This window comes from Rana temporaria, chromosome 4 (assembly GCF_905171775.1).
Source record: "Rana temporaria chromosome 4, aRanTem1.1, whole genome shotgun sequence".
Lineage (NCBI taxonomy): Eukaryota > Metazoa > Chordata > Amphibia > Anura > Ranidae > Rana > Rana temporaria.
The window spans coordinates 332,796,182-332,816,455 of NC_053492.1; the positions used below are offsets into that span (position 1 = coordinate 332,796,182).

Sequence of the window (20,274 nt, forward strand, 5' to 3'; positions counted from 1 at the left end):
ACTGGCCCATGGGCACATTCTTGGGGGACATTTGGGAACAGAAAAAACCCAGGAGAGGATCACCCAGAGGTTTTATTGGCCTGGGATCACTAAGGAAGTAGAATTGTACTGCTCTTCCTGTCCAGTGTGTCAGATTACTGCACCCATGCAACATTTCCGCAGTCCGTTGGTACCCCTGCCCATTATCGAGGTCCCTTTTGAGGGGATCGCCATGGACTTGGTTGGCCCCTTACTGAAGTCCACTAGAGGGCACCAGCACATCTTGGTAATAATGGACTATGCCACCCGGTACCCAGAAGCGATTCCTCTCCGAAACACCTCTGCTAAAACCATTGCCAAAGAGTTGTTTCAGGTTTTCAGCCGTGTGGGTCTTCCTAAGGAAGTCCTAACTGACCAGGGCACCCCGTTTATGTCTAGGGTGACCAAAGAACTTTGTAAACTCCTGAAAGTGACCCAATTACGTACATCAGTATATCACCTTCAGACAGACGGGTTAGTGGAAAGGTTTAATAAAACCTTAAAACAAATGTTGAGGAAGGTGGTGGATAAAGACGGAAAGAATTGGGATTATCTGCTCCCTTATCTGATGTTTGCAATAAGAGAGGTTCCCCAATCGTCCACAGGGTTCTCTCCGTTTGAGCTACTGTATGGGAGGCTCCCCCGGGGCCTACTGGACATTGCCAGGGAAACATGGGAGAGTGAGTGTTCCCCTCATCGAAGTGTGATTGAACATGTGGCCCAAATGCAAGATAGAATTGCCCAAGTGATGCCGAGTGTGAAGGAACATTTAGCCCAAGCCCAATTGGCTCAACAAAGGATTTGCAATCGTGGGGCCCAGGTCCGTTCCTTTGCACCTGGTGATAGGGTGTTGGTGCTGGTCCCCACGGTCGAAAGTAAAATCCTAGCCAAATGGCAGGGTCCATATGAAGTGTTGGAAAAAATGGGAGTGGTGAATTATAAAATTAGCCAACCGGGAAGACGAAAACCTGAGCAGCTCTATCACGTGAACTTGCTGAAACCATGGAAGGATAGAGAGTCCTTGGTCGCTAAGACTACCCGATTTTCTGCTCCATTTAACCTGGCTGTCCCTGAAGTTGGGATAGCGGAGACTCTATCCAAAACTCAGAAACAGGAGGTTAAATAATTTGTGCTCCGTAATAAGGAGACGTTTTCAGACCTGCCAGGTTGGGTCTCCGGAGTTGAACATGACATTATCACCACACCAGGGCATAAGGTCAAGTTGAAGCCTTATAGAATTCCAGAAGCCCGGCGAGAGGCAATTCGCCAGGAAGTAAAACAAATGCTTGAGCTGGGGGTGATAGAAGAGCCAAATAGTGATTGGTCCAGTCCCATTGTCTTAGTGCCCAAACCAGATGGAAGTTGGCGGTTTTGTAATGACTTTCACCGCCTGAATCACATCACTAAGTTTGACACCTATCCTGTGCCCCGCATAGATGAACTGATTGATCGCCTAGGCACTGCCTGGTACATGACGACGTTAGACCTGACCAAGGTTTATTGGTAAATTCCTCTCGGAGTCGGCCAGGGAAAAAACAGCATTTGTTACTCCAGACGGATCTTTCCAATATCAGAGGATGCTTTTTGGGTTACAGAATGCTTCCGCCACATTTCAACGCACCATGGATTAGACCCTTCGGCCTCACTGAGCCTATGCTGCTGCATACCTCGATGACATGGTCGTCCACAGTGAGGATTGGGACTCACACTTACCAAACGTTCAGGCTGTGTTGGATTCCATCTGGGAAGCCGGGTTTACAGCTAATCCAAAAAAATGTACCCTTGGGCTAGAAGAGGTGAAGTATCTGGGGTATACCTGTGGAAGAGGTGTAATCAAGCCCCAAATAAACAAAGTTGAGGCTATTCAGGATTGGCCACATCCCACCAACAAGAAACAGGTTTGTGCATTTTTGAGGATCGCTCATTTATCCCCCATTTTGCCTCACAGGCTGGTCCCCTGACCAATTTGACCAAAGGGAAGGAGTCTGTCAGGACCAAATGGACTCCCGAAGCAGAAACAGGCTTTAAAACAGGCCTTATGTAGTCAGCCAGTTTTAAATTTGCCTGATTTTTCACGGGACTTTGTGGTTCAGACAGATGCATCAAATGTGGGCTTAGGAGCTGTAAGGGGGAGGAACACCCTGTTATGTACCTCAGTCGAAAGTTGAAGGCCCATGAGGAGAATTATGCCATCATTGAGAAAGAATGTTTGGCGGTGAAATGGGCTTTGGATTCTCTCCGGTACTACCTCGTGGGTAGACAGTTTGAACTGGTGACGGATCATGCCCCATTGAAGTGGATGGCACAGAACAAAGAGACCAATAGGAGAATAAATAGGTGGTTCCTGACCCTCCAGGAATTTAGTTTTGTGGTAACGCATCCTTCTGGTGCTAAAATGGGGAATGCAGATGGGTTGTCCCGAGTGCATGCCTGCCTGGCAACCTGTGTCCCAACCCTAGGGTTGAAACAAGAGGGGGGGTATGTGACAGGAAGTCAGGTATATCTGTGGGTGTTGTCACAGACGGGACATACATTTCTGCCTTGTTTAGACAATACACCAATTATTAGGCGTCGGCTGCAAACGTAGCCAGAAAAGGTTTAAGGGCGTTGGAAAACTTCAGCTGTTCAGAATGAGGCAATTAAGGCCTCTATAAGTAATCCAGAGGATTACTACTGATTTGCTGCATCCTGAGGCTTTGTGAGTAAGGAGAGCAGCGTACTGAAAGTCTTCTGAGGAGGTGAGGAGGTGTTTGATTTTTCTGTGTGATAAAAATCAAAAGACTATTGTTTTTCTGCTGTATGACCAGCAGTGTCTGCCCAGCACTAGGCTGTGCCAGACTCCCTAGATAGGTTCCTGTGTGGTGAAGGTAGACGCCCCAAGTGGCCAGGGTTTATTTTATGTTTGATTTTGTTTATGCTGTTTGGATGCTTGCACTTGTTTCCAGCAAGATGGAAGAATAAACCAAAATCTTTGTTTTCAACCGTCTTCGACTGCCTGTCTGTATAAATTCAGTGTGTAGTGAACCCATCCAGGGGGTCACACACCGAGCTAACCCCTTACAGTATGAAATTTAAAGGAATGTTTCACTTTAAGCATTATTAAATTCACTGCTCTCTAAAAAACGGACGTTTTCAAAACAGGGGCCCAGGTCCACAAACACTTTTTAGGACAATAACTTGCATATTAGCCTTTAAAATGAGCACTTTAGATTTCAAACGTTAGAGTCCCACCAACGTTTGGTGTGTTCGCAGGTTCTGGTGCGAACCGAATGGGGGGTGTTCGGCTCATCCCTAACTAGGAGCTTTTACTATATGTATATTGGGCAACACATATAGGGTTGGAATTTAAAGGTTAGGTTTGGTGTTCATTCATTCTGGTCCTCATTGGTCAGGATGTTCGGCCAACATACATGAGGCCACATGGGCAAAGTAGACCATAGATGACATATGCAAACCCACAGTTGATGAACTGCTTGATCTCATGACTTCTTCCATCTACTCCAGTTGCAGCTGTTTTTCTGTGACATATATGTACACAATTCCGCAATTACTCACTCCACATCTGTAGCTCCCCTTCTGGTCAAAAATGGTGGTCCAGGCATTGTTCAGTCCTTTGCTCTTATTCTTCTTTACCCTACTCGGGGCAATGATGCTCCTCAGATCTTTTGGTCTTCTGAAGACTACGTTTGGATGAGGCGGGATGCAAGTCTTCAAGAATGGATCTGATTCCAGAATCTTCTAATTCTTCTTGAAGATTTTCTGTATCATAGAGACTTTGTTGTTGTTGTACCTAGTACAGAAACTCACCAGAGGTACTTCATCCTTGGCATACTTTGTAATTGTATCGCTCTTTGTCTAGCCTTCTTCATATAACTGTAGGTACTTCTGGAAAGCCTCTTCTATATGCACTTCATCGTACCCCTTCTCCTTAAATTTGTTCCTTAGGACCAGACTTTGATCTTCATAGTCCTTTTTAAGAGTACAAGTCCGCCTAAGTCTACAGAACTGCCCAAATGGAACATTTTTGATCCACCTAGGCCGATGGTGGCTGCGGGCATGTAAATAGGAATTACCCGCACTAAGTTTAAAGTGGATTCTTGAGTAGATTCTACCATTATCATCGGCCCTTAGCTCTAGGTCCAGAAACACTAGTGACTTACTGTCAACCACATGCGTGAAGGAAATACCAAATGGGTTACTTGCACAATGTGCCAGAAAGCCTTCTAGCTCATCATCTGTGCCATTCCAGATAACAAGGACATAATCTATATAGCATGAATATAGGACTAGATTCCTTGCAAAAGAGTTATTGGCCCAAATGTATTTGAGCTCCCAATAGCCCATAAATAGATTTGCATAACTGGGGGCAAATCTAGCCCCCATCGCCGTGCTTCCTCCCACAGCTCCATCAGATTATCAATGGCCTGAAGTTCATCAGCACTAAAATTGTTTGCCCCAGAAGAGGTACTAGGGGAGATGTTCAACCTCAAAAGGACTGTCATATAAAACTATACATTTGCCTCCTTGCAAATAAATGTATGTCTTTGATTATCTGAAATTTGTCAGCATCAATAGGTGTGTTTTTTTGTGAAAAGGGATATAAATATATCTTTGTAAATTTCCTGCTTGGCACCGCTATAATCCCAATCACCTTATTGTTACTGTAGCGCCCCCCCTTTTTTGTTAGTGGGGGGTTACGCTAAAGTTAGTGTGGAATGGGAGATTTCACTTGCTCCCATTCACTAATTGTTAGTTTGAGCTGGTGCCAGTTCAGAACTGCCTCTTGGGTCAGTCTGTGTGTCCAGGGGTGCGCTCCCACCCCTGGGCGACAGTTGGCGCTATAGGGGTTCTGACGAAACCATCCTTCCCCAGCAGCCAATCGGAGGAGTTCCCCTCTTTGGGCATGCTGGCGGGGGGTATATCTGGAGGACCGGACATTTTTTTGGGTAGTCTGCGGGGCCCGAGTTCCAGGTGCGTTGCGGTGAGTTTAGGGTGCGCGCATCCGCGGGGCCCCATCCTCATAGCCAGGGGACCCCAGCGCCTTGCTGGGTTACAGATCCTAAGCTGGAGGCTGAACGGTGTGGGATTGGCTCGGGAGAACCTAAGTGCAGAGGTTGTCTGTGAGGCCTGGACAAACCACCGGGGATCCGATCACCGCGCTACGTGACAGGTATTTTTCTTTTGCTGTCAGTGGGTGATCCTGTAGAACAAAACTTACTGGGAGGATTCTCTATCCTTACACTTCAATTATACCAAGAAAATTTACTACGCCTGTGGCAGAGGCATTGTTTCCTCCCAGTGATCTGATTATTGCGAGCGACCCTTTGGCTGCCAGGTCCAAGTTAATTGCCTGTCCAAGGGGCACTTACCCACCCTGGCGAGGGTGGCAACGTTTAAATGATCTGAGCCGAGAGCAGGCTTGCTCTCTATGGGCTAGATTCAGATAGCCCGCCGTAACGTTGTGCTGGCGAAGCGTATCTCAGATACGTTATGCCGCCGTAACTTAGTGAGGCAGCTTCTGTATTCACCAAGAACCTGCGCCCTAAGTTACGGCGGCGTAGCGTAAATCTGTTGGCGTAAGCGCGCCTAATTCAAATTGTGAAGAGGTGGGCGTGTTTTATGTAAATAAAACATGACCCCACGTAAATGACGTTTTTGACTAACGGCGCATGCGCCGTCCGTGAACGTAACCCAATGCGCATGCTCCAAATTAACCCGCAAAAAGCCAATGCTTTCGACGTGAATGTAAATTACGCAAAGCCCTATTCGCGAACGACTTACGCAAGCGACGTAATCAACGGAAAATTCTACCTAATTTGCATATTCCTCGCGTAAATCCACGAAAGCGCCACCTATCGGCCAGCGTAAATATGCAACTAAGATACGACGGCGTAAGAGACTTACGCCAGTCGGATCTTGGCCAAATTCCAGCGTATCTTGTTTTCTGAATACAGAAAAAAGATACGCCGGAGCATCCTAGAAGTTACGCGGCGTATCAATAGATACGCCAGCATAACTTCTTTATGAATCTACCCCTATGTTTTTTTATATCCAAGGCCTGACGCTACAAGTCCTTCCTACTCATCAACCTTTTTCCTATACTGTGTGTCATGTTGATGTTGGCCTTGTTGGCTCCGGAATAAAGCATTAAAAAGACCTCACGCTACCTGCTGGGCACTTGTTCTTTTATCCACACTCACAAGCATTGTCATTAGACAGAAGAATTTGGTAACTTAATACGCCGATCCCAAATTAACCAGCGGCTCCTTCGGGGGTAGTGCTACACTACTATTTCTAATTAATAGGGATGAGGTGCCAGATATACTAGGGTCACTCAACCTATTTTCCAAGCTAGGTTTTAATAAGTGTTTTTTTTTGTGCGCATACACATCCATTGCACTCCATTTTTGTGAACCGTTTTTTTGGGGGGTTTATATATTCTTTATATGTTTTCTGCACACTTCAAAAATACATACATGTATGTAGAAAAAAGGAAATAAAAGAGTTTCTTACAACATTGTAATATCTCTTATACCGACAAATCCTATTTCCTTCTTTATCCCTCCCCCCTCCCTACCTCACTCTATGCTAGTATATCTTTAATGTTACATTATTCCTCTTATTTTTTATGGGGGTGTTCCTGCTTCTATTCCAGACATTTTTCAGCCAAGGTTTCCATTTTTTTTTTAATTCTTTAAGATTTCCTCTCTTCATATAGACAAACTTTTCCTTCCATACCATCTCACTTTTTATTCTAACCCAGTTTCTTACTGATGGGGGCTCCACTGATTGCCATCTCTGTGCAATTCATTTTCATGCCTGAAATAGTGTCAGAAACCATGAATCAGACCGAGACAGAAGTACAGTTAAATCACACTTGTTTAACCACTTCATTACTGGGCACTTAAACCCCCAATTTTCAGCTTTCAGTGCTGACGCATTTTGAATGACAATTGCGCGGTCATACAACACTGTACCCAAATTATTATATTTTTATCATTTTTTTCCCACAAATAGAGCTTTCTTTTGGTGGTATTTGATCACCTCTGCGATTTTTATTTTTTGCGCTATAAACATTAAAAAACAGAACATTTTGGAAAAAAACAAAATTTTTTACTTTTTGTTATAATAATATCCCATTTATTTATTTTTTAAATAAAAATTTCCCTCGGTTTAGGCCGATACGTATTCTTCTACATATTTTTGTTTAAAAAAAATCGCAATAAGCGTATATTGATTGGTTTGCGCAAAAGTTATAGCGCCTACAAAATAGGGGATAGATTTATGATTTTTTTTTACTAGTAATGGCGGCGATCTGTGATTTTTTTTTCAGGCCTTCAATATTGCGGCGGACGTATCGGACACTTTTGACACAATTTTGGGACCATTCACATTTATACAGCGATCAGTGCTATAAAAATGCACTAATTACTTTATAAATGTGACTGGCAGTGAAGGGGTTAACACTAGGGGGTGAGGAAGGGGTTAAATGTATTCCCTGGGTGTGTTCTTACTGTGTGGGGGGAGGGGACTGACTGGGGGAGGTGACCGATGCTGTGTCCCTATGTAAAGGGACACAGATCGGTCTCCTCTCTCCCTGACAGGATGTGGAGCTCTGTGTTTACACACAGAGCTCCACGTCCCTGCTGTGTCACCAACGATCGCGGGTGTCTGGCGGACATCACGCCCGCCAGGCACACGCATTGGCTCCCGAGCGATGCGCCGGGCACGTTGTTTCCCCGCTGCGCGCCCCCAGCGGCGCGCACAGGGAATGACAACAAAAGGACGTCTAAAGACGTCCACTTGGCACTTGAGAGCCGCGCTGTGGACGTCTTTCGTCCATAGCGTGGATCCCAAGAAGTTAATGATAAAAAGGTAAACAGAGTAAGCATAGTCAAAACATAGCCAGAGTTCAGCAACCAGATCAGGTAGTCGGTCAAGCCAATGTCAGAGAGACAGCGATATACGTAGTAGTACAACAAGCAAGATCAGGAGCCAGAAGGAACGCCAGCCAGACAAGACCACAACAGGAATGCAGGAGAAAGTCTCTGTGATGTTGATAACGGCGAAGGCAGAGATGAAGTGAGCTGGAAGGCTTTAAATAGGCAGGACTGACAAGCAGATCATCAACAGGTGGGTCACTGTGGAGAGAAAGAAGCTGGCAATTAACAGACAGCTGAGCAGCCAGCTCAAAGAAGGAAGAGCTGAGCCCAGCACTGACAATTAGACACCTCACCACCACTATAGATATACTCACTGTTACACACGTATCCTCCCCAAGACCCAAAACAGAGTCTGGCGTCCATTTCCAGCCTGGTTCCATATGTCATGTTTATGGTATCAATAACCTCAGTCCAATATCGAAACAGTTTAGGACACTTCCATACCATATGCATCAAATTTCCCATATCCTCACATCTGGGGCACTTAGTGTCTGTTCTTCATCCAAATTGGAACAATCTCTTGAAAGTGTAGTATGTCCAGGGCTCAAGTCCTGCTGGAATGTGTGGGAACGAAGTTCCTGCACTTTTTTCTCAGCAGGAACTCAGTTCCCTTTGCAGGACTTGAGCAGCCGTGCCGCCCGAGCCAATCCTTCACTAAGCGGCGATGCCCAGCTCGAGTCACTGTCAGGGGCAGGCGAACCTTAGTAATCCTTTATGTTACTGGCCGCTTCCTGTATATGGATTCATCAGGTAGTGTGCGGGTATTCCGTCACTTCCTCGATGCCGCAATGTCTCCTGGGAGCTTTTTTAACATTGTTCCCAGGAGACATTGCGGAGGTCTGCCGCGAGTTTTCACGGGATTTAGAAAGAACTTGCGGTTTAGTAATTATGCGTATGAGCGTATCTTTTTTTTTTTTTGGTGGGGGAGTGGATCTTGGGTGGAAGTTCCCACACTTTTTTCCCCAGGACTTGACCCCTGAGTATGTCCTATGTATCAGCATCAAATGCAGTACTCTCTGTGAGGGGGAAACCAACACCAAGTGCCCCCTCTCTAATATCCTCCTCCATTGCACCTCTGTTATTTTCCCTACGTCCTCTTCCCATTTTCCCCTACTTTTAAGCCGTTCTGGGCCTTCAATACTACAGCTTCATATCTGTGAGGATATTTCAGATAAAAACCCCTTGCTTTTACTCAGCCTACTTACTTTTTTAAGGATGGGGCTTTACTCCATTCCAGGCCTTGTCTCTCAAACTGGGCCCCCAATGCATGTCTAATCTGTAAATATTTGTGGAATGATTGTTTTGGTATATCATATTCTCCTCTCAGGGCTGCAAACGTTTTTTAAGGACTTCCCTCATATAGCTGGGCCAACCTTCCTATGCCCTTTATTTCCCATTCTTTAATCTTACCAATGGCTACCAAATCATGGAGGTTCCTATTGTTCCTGAGGGGAGTATAATCTGTTAATCCCTCATAGCCCATTAGTAATTTAACTGCTTTCCATACTTTTGTAGCCAAGTTTACTGTAGGATTTCTATAAAAGAAAGAGTCTGCTTCTAGTGCCTCTACTACTGTGTCATGAGGTGCCCCTAGTATCATTAGTCCCCCACCCATACTCCCTCTTCCTGGGACTTTACTTCTCCCTAGGTGCTGCAGCTGTACTGCCAGGAAGTAACTCTGGGTGTGTGGAACCCCCATGCCCCCCTCCCTTGTTGATAGCTGTAAAGTTTGTAAACTTATCCTAGCCTGACCTCCTTTCCATATTAGTTCTCTAAATGATGTATCAATTTGTTTAAACCATTTCTTATGTTTTTCAATACCGGGGAGTTATGTAGCAGATATAACAGTTGAGGCATCCATAAAAATGTTAATCAAGTTGCATCTCCCTGCTACCGATAGGGGAAGTCGACTCCAAATATCAATTTTACGTTTAAATTTAGCCAGCAATTATATTATTACTTATATAGTTATTGGGTCTCTCGTCGAATATATACCTAAATATTTTATTATTTCCACTACTTCTAATTGAGGATGCTCTGGCAGTATAGAGTTCCTAATGGGGTCCACCGGCATAAGTGCCCTTTTCTCCCAGTTTATAACTATTATATAACTCATTATTAACTCAGATTTTTGCACTTGGGCCATTATACAGTGTTTTTATCCACCTGATGAAAGAGAGCCCAAACCCAAATTCCCCCAATACCCGCCAGATATACCCCCACTCCAGGCTATTAAAAACCTTAACTACATAACCACTCTTGTTCCCATATTCTCTTTTGGTATCTGCAGATTGAGGAATACCTTTCTTATATTCATACTGGTCGATCGGCTTGGGATGAACCCTGTTTAGTCTGGGTGTATAAGTTTGGAAATAATTTTATTTAACCTGGCTGCCATTATCTTGGCCAATATTTTGGTGTCCGAACACAGCAAAGATATTGGTCTATAGGACGTAGTATCTAATGGGTCTTTCCCCTCTTTATGCAATACTATTATTGTTGCCTCTATTGAAGTGGTCAATTTCCCCTCAGCTCCTGCCCAATTCACCATTTTAAGGTGCTCCGGGAGCAATACTTTCCCATAGTATTTATAAGTCTCCAATGGTAGTCCGTCTGGCCCGGGAGATTTCTAGTTAGCCATCCCCGCTACTGCTTGCTGTATTTCCTCAAGGGTTATTGGGGCCTCTATTCCCTCTCTCTCCTCTACTGTAAGGACCATCTTCCTAAAAAATATGTCCAATTCTTCTCCCCCTGCCGTCCCCTGCGACCTGTACAGATTTTTATAATCTCAAAATATATTTGTAATCTCTGACACCTGGGATGAGATCTCTCCCCTTTCTGTCCTAACTGTAGGTATTGCAGAGGGGGGAAAATTAGTTCTCACCAGATAAGCCAACATCCGTCCTACACTTTAGCCCTCCCCAAATGCGACTTGCTTCTGGAAGTGTCGCTTGTTCTCTGATTTCCTAATCACTGCTAGTTTATATTCCTGTTGTTTATTCAGCCATAAACTTTGTTTCTCTGGAGATTGATCTTTCACATATTGCTTTTCTGCCATTACCAGCTCCTTCCTAATTCTATCCTCCCACTCCCTTGATCCCTTTTAAATTTTTCCCACCTGCTGGATCAGTATGCCCCTAAGGCCGCGTACACACGACCGGTCAAAACCGATGAGAATGGGCCGAGGTTCAGTTTCATCGGTCCAAACCGACTGTGTGTACCGCCCATCGGTCTTTTGTCCTTCGGACCAAAATTTTAAAACTTGCTTTAAAATCGAACCGATGGACCGCTGACTGATCAGGCCAAACCGATGGTTAGTACACAAAAGCATCGGTTCAAAACCTGCGCATGCTCAGAATCAAGTCGACGCATGCTTGAAAGCATTGAACTTCGTTTTTTTCAGCACGTTGTGTGTTTTACGTCACTGCGTTCTGACACGATCATTTTTTTGAACTGATGGTGTGTACACACATCAGACCATCAGGCCACTTCAGCGGTGGACCGATGAAAACGGTCCGTCGGACCATTCTCATCGGATGAACCGGTCGTGTGTACAGGGCCTAAGAAATGCATTCAACGCATCCCACATCACTCCCCTCATCATCGTGCCTTCATTAAACTCCACAAACTCTTTTAACCACTTCCAGACCTGCGCACGACGATGTACGTCCTATTTTTAAAGACGGATATCTCGGTAACGGCAGCAGCTGCTGTCACAACCGAGGTATCCATCTTTAGTGTGCGCGGTCTGGAATCCGATAATGGCGGTCTCCGCGGCGGATTCACCGCGAGATCGCCGTTATCGGTGGGGGGAGAGGGGGCCCCCCCCCTTCCGCCGCTCTCCCGCGCCCTCCGCCACTTACCGGAGCCGTCGGTAGCGGCGGAGGCGATCGGATGCTGTCGGCTGGTGAGCGGGGACGAGACTGAAGGAAAAATCTCCTTCGCCCGTCCCCATAGCTCGGCTGGGCGGAAGTGACGTCAAAACGTCAGTCCCGCCCAGCCTCTTAAAGAGACAAATTTTTTTTTTGGTCATTTGAAAAAATGACATTTTTTATTTTTTTTCTATTTTTTGCATTTAAGCCCAAATATGAGATCTGAGGTCTTTTTGACCCCAGATCTCATATTTAAGAGGACCTGTCATGCTTTTTTCTATTACAAGGGATGTTTACATTCCTTGTAATAGGAATAAAAGTGTTAAAAATTCTAAAATAAATAAAAATAAATGCGAAAAGCAAAAAATTTTTTTTTTAAAGCGCCCCGTCCCGACGAGCTCGCGCGTAGAAGCGAACGCATACGCGAGTAGCGCCGACATATGAAAACGGTATTCAAACCACACAAGTGAGGTATCGCCGCGATCGTTAGAGCGAGAGCAATAATTTTAGCCTTAGGCCTACTCTGTAACTCAAAAAATGCAACCTGTAGAATTTTTTAAACGTCGCCTATCAAGATTTTTAAGGGTAAAAGTTTGACGCCATGCCACGAGCGGGCGCAATTTTTAAGCGTGACATGTTGGGCATCATTTTACTCGGCGTAACATTATCTTTCAAAATATATAAAACAATTGGGCCAAATTTATTGTTGTCTTATTTTTTAATTCAAAAAAGTGAATTTTTTCCAAAAAAAAGTGCGCTTGTAAGACCGCTGCGCAAATACGGTGTGACAAAAAGTATTGGAATGACCACTATTTTATTCTCTAGGGTGTTAGAAAAAAAATATATAATGTTTGGGGGTTTTAAGTAATTTTCTAGCAGAAAAAAATGTTTTAGTCTTGCAAACACCGAATCTGAAAAACACCTAAGGTCTGGAAGTGGTTAACTTTGATAATACCTCGATAATCTGGATTCCCCATTAGTTCAAACTAAAAGAAGCTCATCTTCCATACCGTGGGAGATCTTTTCCCCTCCAACTTCAGAGACCACCATCAGTGAATGATCCGAGACCCCCCTCGGTAGGTATACTATATCCTTTATTGTCTGTAGTGCTTCCCCATTACCTAAAGCCAGGTAAATCCTGGAGAGTACAGAATAGGAGCTTGAAAAACAAGAATATTGCCGAGTATCTGGATTCCGCGCTCCTTACATATCAAATAACCCTGCTTCTTGTAGGAATTGATGCAACCGGCTCTCAGACATACTCTGTACCCGTATTCCTGGTGGAAACCTATCCACTTTTTTATCAATGACGTCATTGAAATCCCCCACTACTATAACTGGTATTCTGATTTTATCCATCATAAATTCTATAACCTCTAATTTAAAAGTTGAAGGGATATAAATATTTGCCAAAACATACTTCTTATTTTCTATTACACAATAAAGAAAAACATAACGCCCCGCTTCATCTATGCTGACCTGCCTGCAGGAGAACACCACTCCACTTCTCACAAATAAACTTACTCCCCTCAAATAAGAGGAGTACACTGAATGGTATTGGCATTGGAACCTCTTACTTTGCAACTTTAACTTAGTGGACTTTGTCAGGTGTGTCTTCTACAGGAAGATCAGCCCAACATCATACATTTCCAACATAGAACATACTGCTGCTTTCTTAACTAAGTTACCCATCCCTCAGAAATTCCAGGAGCCTATATTCAATATTTTTGACTGCATAAAAAATATAGTAAAAGCAGAAAAAGAGGGAGATAACCCCCCCCAAAAAACCCACATAATAGTAAGACCAAATAAACAAATTCCATCCCCCTTTGTAACTCCGCCCCCCCCCCCCCCCAATATTCCTTTATTGTATTATAAGTGTAACCTCTTCTCCTAAGTGAATCTTTAGTGTTTGTTTCAACATTAGTTTTACACTTTTCCCCCCTCCTATGAAATAAATTATAACTTGGTTCTGTGGCCTCTGTACCAACCTTCCTATATGTCTTTAAACCCTCACCCCCCCCCCCCCCCCCTCCATCTCCAGCACCCCACCTTTTTTTGTGACCAGTGCATACAGCTCAACTTTCTCCTCACCTTTCCTTACAACACGCTTCCCATTCTCCCCCCAAATCATGTTTTTTTTTTACAAATACCCCACTCATTCATTAACCGCATTTAAGTCTGTTGGCTAAAAGTGTATCTCATTATTCTTTTAATTTATTTTTTACTAACTTTTATATCTATTTTTTTTGTTTTTGTTTTGAAAGATTGACAGTGGGGCGGTCTGGAAACACGTTTACCAGGATCTTGGAATTCCCGTATTAAATTCAGCTGCTGGGTATAATGTCAAATGTGCTTACAAGAAGTAGGTGAAATCCTTTGTATGTATTTGTGTTTTTTATTAGTTATGTATACTGTAATGCAGTTGTTTTATATGTTTTTGCTACGGGAATATATTTGACTATTTACTATGGGGCAGTGAATCTGACATTCACCAAACCTTCTCTGCAAGTAAATATTTGGTGCATGTATGTTAAATGGCATTGAATATTTTACAACCAGTGAATGTTTGAAATTCACATTCTCTGCTTTTTAAATATGCCCCGATGTGTTTTGGTAACATTACAACAAAGGTTTACAAGTTGAAATTAAAATTTTCTAGGTGTAGTGCATGTTAAAATAAATTGAAGGTAAAAAACGGTATACTCTGCAGCTGGTAGTGAATTAAAGGCAAGCTGGCAGCAGCTTACATCTCACAGGCTTTACCCATTATTAGGGATGAGCTTCGAGTTCGAGTCAAACTCATGTTCGACTCGAACATTGCCTGTTCGGCGAACAACGAACAATTTGGGGTGTTCGCGGCAACATGAATTTAATAATGCTTACAGTGAAACAATAAAAGTTAAATATTCCTTTAAATTTTGTACCTAGGGGGGTGTAAAGTAAGCATGTGAAATAGCGCATGTTTCCCGTACTTAGAACTGTCTCTTCACAGTGTCATTTCTGAAGGAAAATAAGTGATTTAAAACCGACTTGTGGCTATAATGGGGTACAATGTACCCCATTACCAATTCACATAGGGGGGGCAGGATCTGGGGGTCCCCTTTGTTAAAGGGGTCTTCCAGATTCTGATAAACCCCCCGCCCGCAGACCCCCACAACCACCGGGCAAGGGTTGTGGGGATAAGGCCCCTGTCCCCATCAACATGGGGACAATTCTCCCCATGTTGAGGGCATGTGGCCTGGTACGTTTTTTTTTTTTTATGAATGAATTCTCTCTGAATTGCCGGGAGCCAACAATTCATTAGAGCCGCAAGTCAGTTTTAAATGACTGTTTTTCTTTCAGAAATTACACTTTGTTCAGAGACAGTTCTAAGTATGGGAAACATGCGCTATTTCACATGCTTACTTTACACCCCCCCCCCCCAGGTACGAAATTTAAAGGAATATTTCACTTTTATTGTTTCACTTTAAGCCTTATTAAATTCACTGCTCCTGAAAAAACGGCAGTTTTTAAAACTTTTTTTTTGCATTGATACATGTCCCCTGGGGCAGGACCCAGGTCCCCAAACACTTTTTAGGACAATAACTTGCATATTAGACTTTAGAATTAGCACATTAGATTTCAAACATTCGAGTCCCATAGAGTTTAACAGGGTTCTAAAGTTCACACGAACATTTGGTGTGTTCGCAGGTTCTGGTGCGAACCGAACAGGGGGGTGTTCAGCTCATCCCTACCCATTATATACATATATGTACATTTGATAACAATCCCCAGTTACACTTACCGGTAACAGGAAGGCACACCTGAAAGATGATATTCTCTTGCAAGGAAACACAATCCATAGACAGCCTTTAAAAAAAATCCACACCCACCCAACCCCTTGACCTCAGTTGCTATAAAAGTATTCTGCACCCGTACATGAGAGGTATGCCACAACCCTTTATCATCAGGTGACAGTCCTCCATCTCCATAGGCCTGCCAACTGGGTATTTTCATCTTCGAGGACTGCACACATGAAAGGAGAATTGGACCACGGGCCTATTTTAGGGTTGGACCACTGCTTGCAGGACTTTCCTGCCAAAGGCTAGATCCTGATGTTTCCAATCTGTAGTACTTCACAAAAGTATCTTGGTTGGACCAGGTGTCTGCATTCTGAATTTATTCCCAAGAAGTTCCTGCTTTTTCTGTCCAGGATGCTGCCAGGGCTCTAGTAGAATGTGTCTTCGGGAGTGCCGGTACTGAAGTGCCGGAATTATTGTAGGGTAAAGAAATGGTCTGGCTGATCCACCTAACTACTGAAGTCTTTGAGGCCTGTAGGTTTTTCCTAGACCTACTACGTAGCGTTTTCAGCAGAGAGCGGTCTGAAGTCCACTCTCCGCTGACATCACTGCCATCACTCGGGCAGTGCATCATCACTTCCAAGTCGGGGTCTACCAGCTGCCCTGATTGATGGCAGTCTCAGCGAGCCTCTGAGACAGCCTCTCCCCGCCCCTCCATTGCTCATTGATCCAATGAGCGTGGAGAAGCAGAAAGGAAAGACGCTGACTGACAGTCAGCAGCTTTCCTCTTAGGCCTCGTACACACGGACGGACTGTCTGATGAAAATGGTCCGCCGGACCGTTTTCATCGGACATGTCCGCTCGGAGATTTCTGTCTGATGGTTGTACACACCATCAAACAGAAATCCGCGTGGACACGATACCCGGTGACGTGGCCGCGCCGTCGCCACGACGATGACGCGGCGACGTGCGCGGCCCTGGAAGGTTAATGCTTCCACGCATGCGTCGAATCGCTTCGACGCATGCGAGGGCTTTCGGCCAAGCGGACATGTCCGGTGAGTCTGTACAGACGACCGAACATGTCCGACGGACAGGCTTCCAGCCGACATGTTTCTTAGCATGCTAAGAAACATTTGTCCGCTGGAAACCTGTCCGATCCGCCGGAAAATTGTCCGGTCGGACGTACAGACGACCAAACATGTCCGCTGAAACTGGTCTGCGGACCAGTTTCAGCAGACATGTTCGGTCGTGTGTACGGGGCCTTAGGGATCTGTGAGAAACGAGCCATCGGTGGTGTTCGGTGGCTCGGTTCTCAGTGCAGAGACGGCAGGGGACAGATGGAGCATCGGTCTGATGCTCCATCGACCGAAGTAAGTATGAATCAAAAAATAAAATAAAACCCATACTTCTCTTTTAAGGCTTCTCCTACCAATTTCAGTTTTCTGAAGTCAGAGGAGGCTTGGCCGATTGTCCTGTTTCAGGCCCCTTGTGCCTGTCCCTTTCCTAAATGGGTTCCCCACCCCCAGATACTCATATCCTTGGTGACCTTTAATGGATTCCACTGTGCCCAGGGCCTGGCCACTATGAGATTGTCCTGCACTGTCCACCACAACAGAGAGGACCTTACCAGATGGGTAAGCTCTAGTGTTTGATCCAATCATTCCCTCTTCCTGTCCCAGGAAGAAAAGATAATAAAAATGGAGGTCCCTGGAGTGTTGTTGCGCACATGGCACTGCAGGGATGCAGGGTCGTCATTAGCTTCAAGTACCCTCATGATGTCCCTCCTGGAACATAGAGAGCTCCCACAGCCGTCACTATATTCTCTACTTTTTCCTGAGTAAGGAGCAGCTGTTGAGTCCTTGAATCCACGAGATAACCCAGAAAGGGTTTCACCTGTGAGGGTACCAGGCAGTATTTCTCTCTGTTTACCAACCACCACAAACTTTCTAAGGGGAAAACCACTTGTAACAGGAGTGACTTTAGGGGCACAGGGTGAATGAGAACCCCACTATGGTCTGTGCTAGTCACATTTAATGCGGTCAGATATTGTATATATATATTGTGTGTTGGCTGATGTATACTAGTAAGCTTGCTGTGATGAAAGGGGTGGGGTGTGATTGCATTCCATTGTCTATTGTGGTAATTAAGTCTGCTATGTGGATTGGAGCTTGGTAGACAGTCTGAATACCTATTATGGGATGTTAAAGTGTCTTGCTGTGAGGAAAGGGGGGGAATCACTCCAGCAAACCCCCCTCCCCTGCTAAGACTGTTTACTGAAGGAGAAGTTTGAACACACCTGACCTGTATCACCATTGTCATTGGACAATTTAACCCACCCTGTTTCCCAAGGGTGGGAGGGATGTATTTTGAAGAGAAATGTATTACCATGTGCAGATAATAAAGATTCATTCCCTGTTTTGAACCTCAACCAGAGCTGTGTGTCTCGTTTCTGGGGGGAATGGAATATCGTGTACGGATTTAACCCCTGTCCCATTTGGGGTTCCGTTACAATTGTTGGCAAGCAGTGGGATGATCCCACAGCCTTAAAGGACAGCTACAAGGACACAGGACAATGGAGACACAGTAGGAACGGCTGAAGCTCTCTACCCTCAAGGACTTACTGGAGAGCCGGGGCAGAGCAGCCAGAAACCATAAGAAGATGGACGTGATCACAGAACTTGTCCAAATGGATGGAGCGGAAAGACCCAACATAACGGAAAGGCCCAGCGTAACAGACAGGACCCCGGAGGAAGAAAGTTTTGATCGGGCTGTTAAGCTAAGACTGGCACACTATGGTCCTAACCCTCCACCGGAGATCATAGACCGGGTTATAGCTGCTGTGGACGCAAATTGGCTATGGCAAAGACGTTCTGCAGCAGCAGAAGTCATAGCAGCACCAACTGAAAGGAGAAAGATACATTTTGCTGCTTTTAAGAACTTCATTGAAACTGAAGGGGAGATTGATGGGTACCTTGCTGATTTTGAACGGCAATGTGCCCTACACCGGGTGCCCACAGAGGAATGGGTTACCATTTTGTCTGGGAAATTGTCCGGCCGGGCCAGTGAAGCATTCAGGGCCATTCCAGACAAGGATATTATGAACTATGGACTGGTAAAAGAAGCACTTTTGGCCAGGTATGCCGTCACACCAGAGGCATACCGGAGGCGGTTCCGAGAGACGAGCAAGCAGACTGGAGACTCATATACCGAGTTGGCATGCCGCCTACACCGCACAGCATCCCACTGGGTCGATGGATGCCAAGCAGAATCCGGGGAAGAGGTGCTGCAGGTGTTCCTGCTGGAGCACTTCTTTGACAAACTGTCCCGGGAAGTCAGAGAATGGGTCCGGGACAGAAACCCTTTCTCCTTGTCTGAAGCAGCTCGCCTGGCGGACGAATACACAGACGCCCGCAAACTGGACAACTCTGTGGCCAAGACCACAGCTCGGGTGGATTATGGATCAGCGGCACCCCCGCCGCCTATTGCCTACAAACCCCAGTCGGACCGTCCTACAACACCACCTCCAGCGGCCACTTATCCTCAGAAGCCTACGTTCAACTCCCAGGACTACTCACAGTCCATCAGGTGTTTCGGGTGTAAACAGCTAGGACACAGAAAGCTAGACTGTCCATTGAATCCACCCAGGCAGTCACAGTCATGGAGACAGCCAGAAAGGGGGAACCCCCGCACACCCATGCCTGCGGCCCACTGCGTTGAGGAGGAAGAACATTGGGACATTCTGCACGAGGCAGATCCGATACAAGCAGCTAACCAGGACAACAGGCAGCAACACAGGCAGACTGTCTGGGCCAATGGAAAGGTAGCCAATGGACTACGCGATTCTGGGGCCACAATGACCCTGCTACAGAAGAAACTCATCCCAGAGAGCCAGCACACCGGAGACACCGTAGCCGTAAGAGTAGCGGGAGGCACCGTCTTCCGGCTACCCGTTGCCCGGGTTCGCCTGGATTGGGGGGTTGGTTCGGGACACGTGAATGTGGGGGTGATGAAGGATTTGCCAGCAGATGTACTACTGGGGAATGATTTGGCCCCCCTTATTTCTGCGTACGCCCCGATGTGCCCCGCTGAAGCCCACACAGTGACTACCTGTGCCCAGACCCGCGTTGCTGGAACCAACTCGCTTGCTGCTGAGACCCGGGTAAGACTACCTTCCCCGACATGTACTGTAGATCCGGCACAATATCACAGTCTAAAATGGGAATGTGACAAGTTGGCCAGTGAGAAATCAGAGATGCAACGACACTATGTCATGTATTATGAGATGTCCCGTGGCTTGAACATTGAAATGCATAAACAGGCGGAAATTGTCAAAAGATTAAATGGGATTTGCATCCAGGTGGTGCCTTATCTGTCCCAAGAGCATCAGCAACAGGTTTTGGGAGCCATTGAGAGAGCAAAGCAAGTGACTGTTCCAGAACTGAATTCCATTATTCACCGTCACCATCAGCTACCGATCTGGTAAGCCAAATGGCAATGCTGATGGTTTATCCCGGCAAACAGACGTTATCCCGGCCTCCTAGTTCCGGACATCCCCAAGTTGACCCGAAAAGGATCAAGCCGGGTCTGCCAGAGTGTTCCACAAGGAGGGAGCCATGTAACAGGAGTGACTTTAGGGGCACAGGGTGAATGAGAACCCCA

At 45.5% G+C, this 20,274-nt stretch overlaps 1 protein-coding gene across 2 annotated transcripts in view; it reads left to right on the plus strand.

Moving 5' to 3' along the window:
- Positions 1-20,274, plus strand: part of ARID4B (AT-rich interaction domain 4B) — an 897,525-nt gene that overhangs the window by 547,223 nt on the left and 330,028 nt on the right. For both annotated transcript variants that reach the window (XM_040350731.1, XM_040350732.1), the window contains exon 14: positions 14,101-14,198. In XM_040350731.1, coding sequence (XP_040206665.1) covers positions 14,101-14,198 — 98 coding nt within the window. The remainder of the gene's footprint in view (positions 1-14,100; positions 14,199-20,274) is intronic.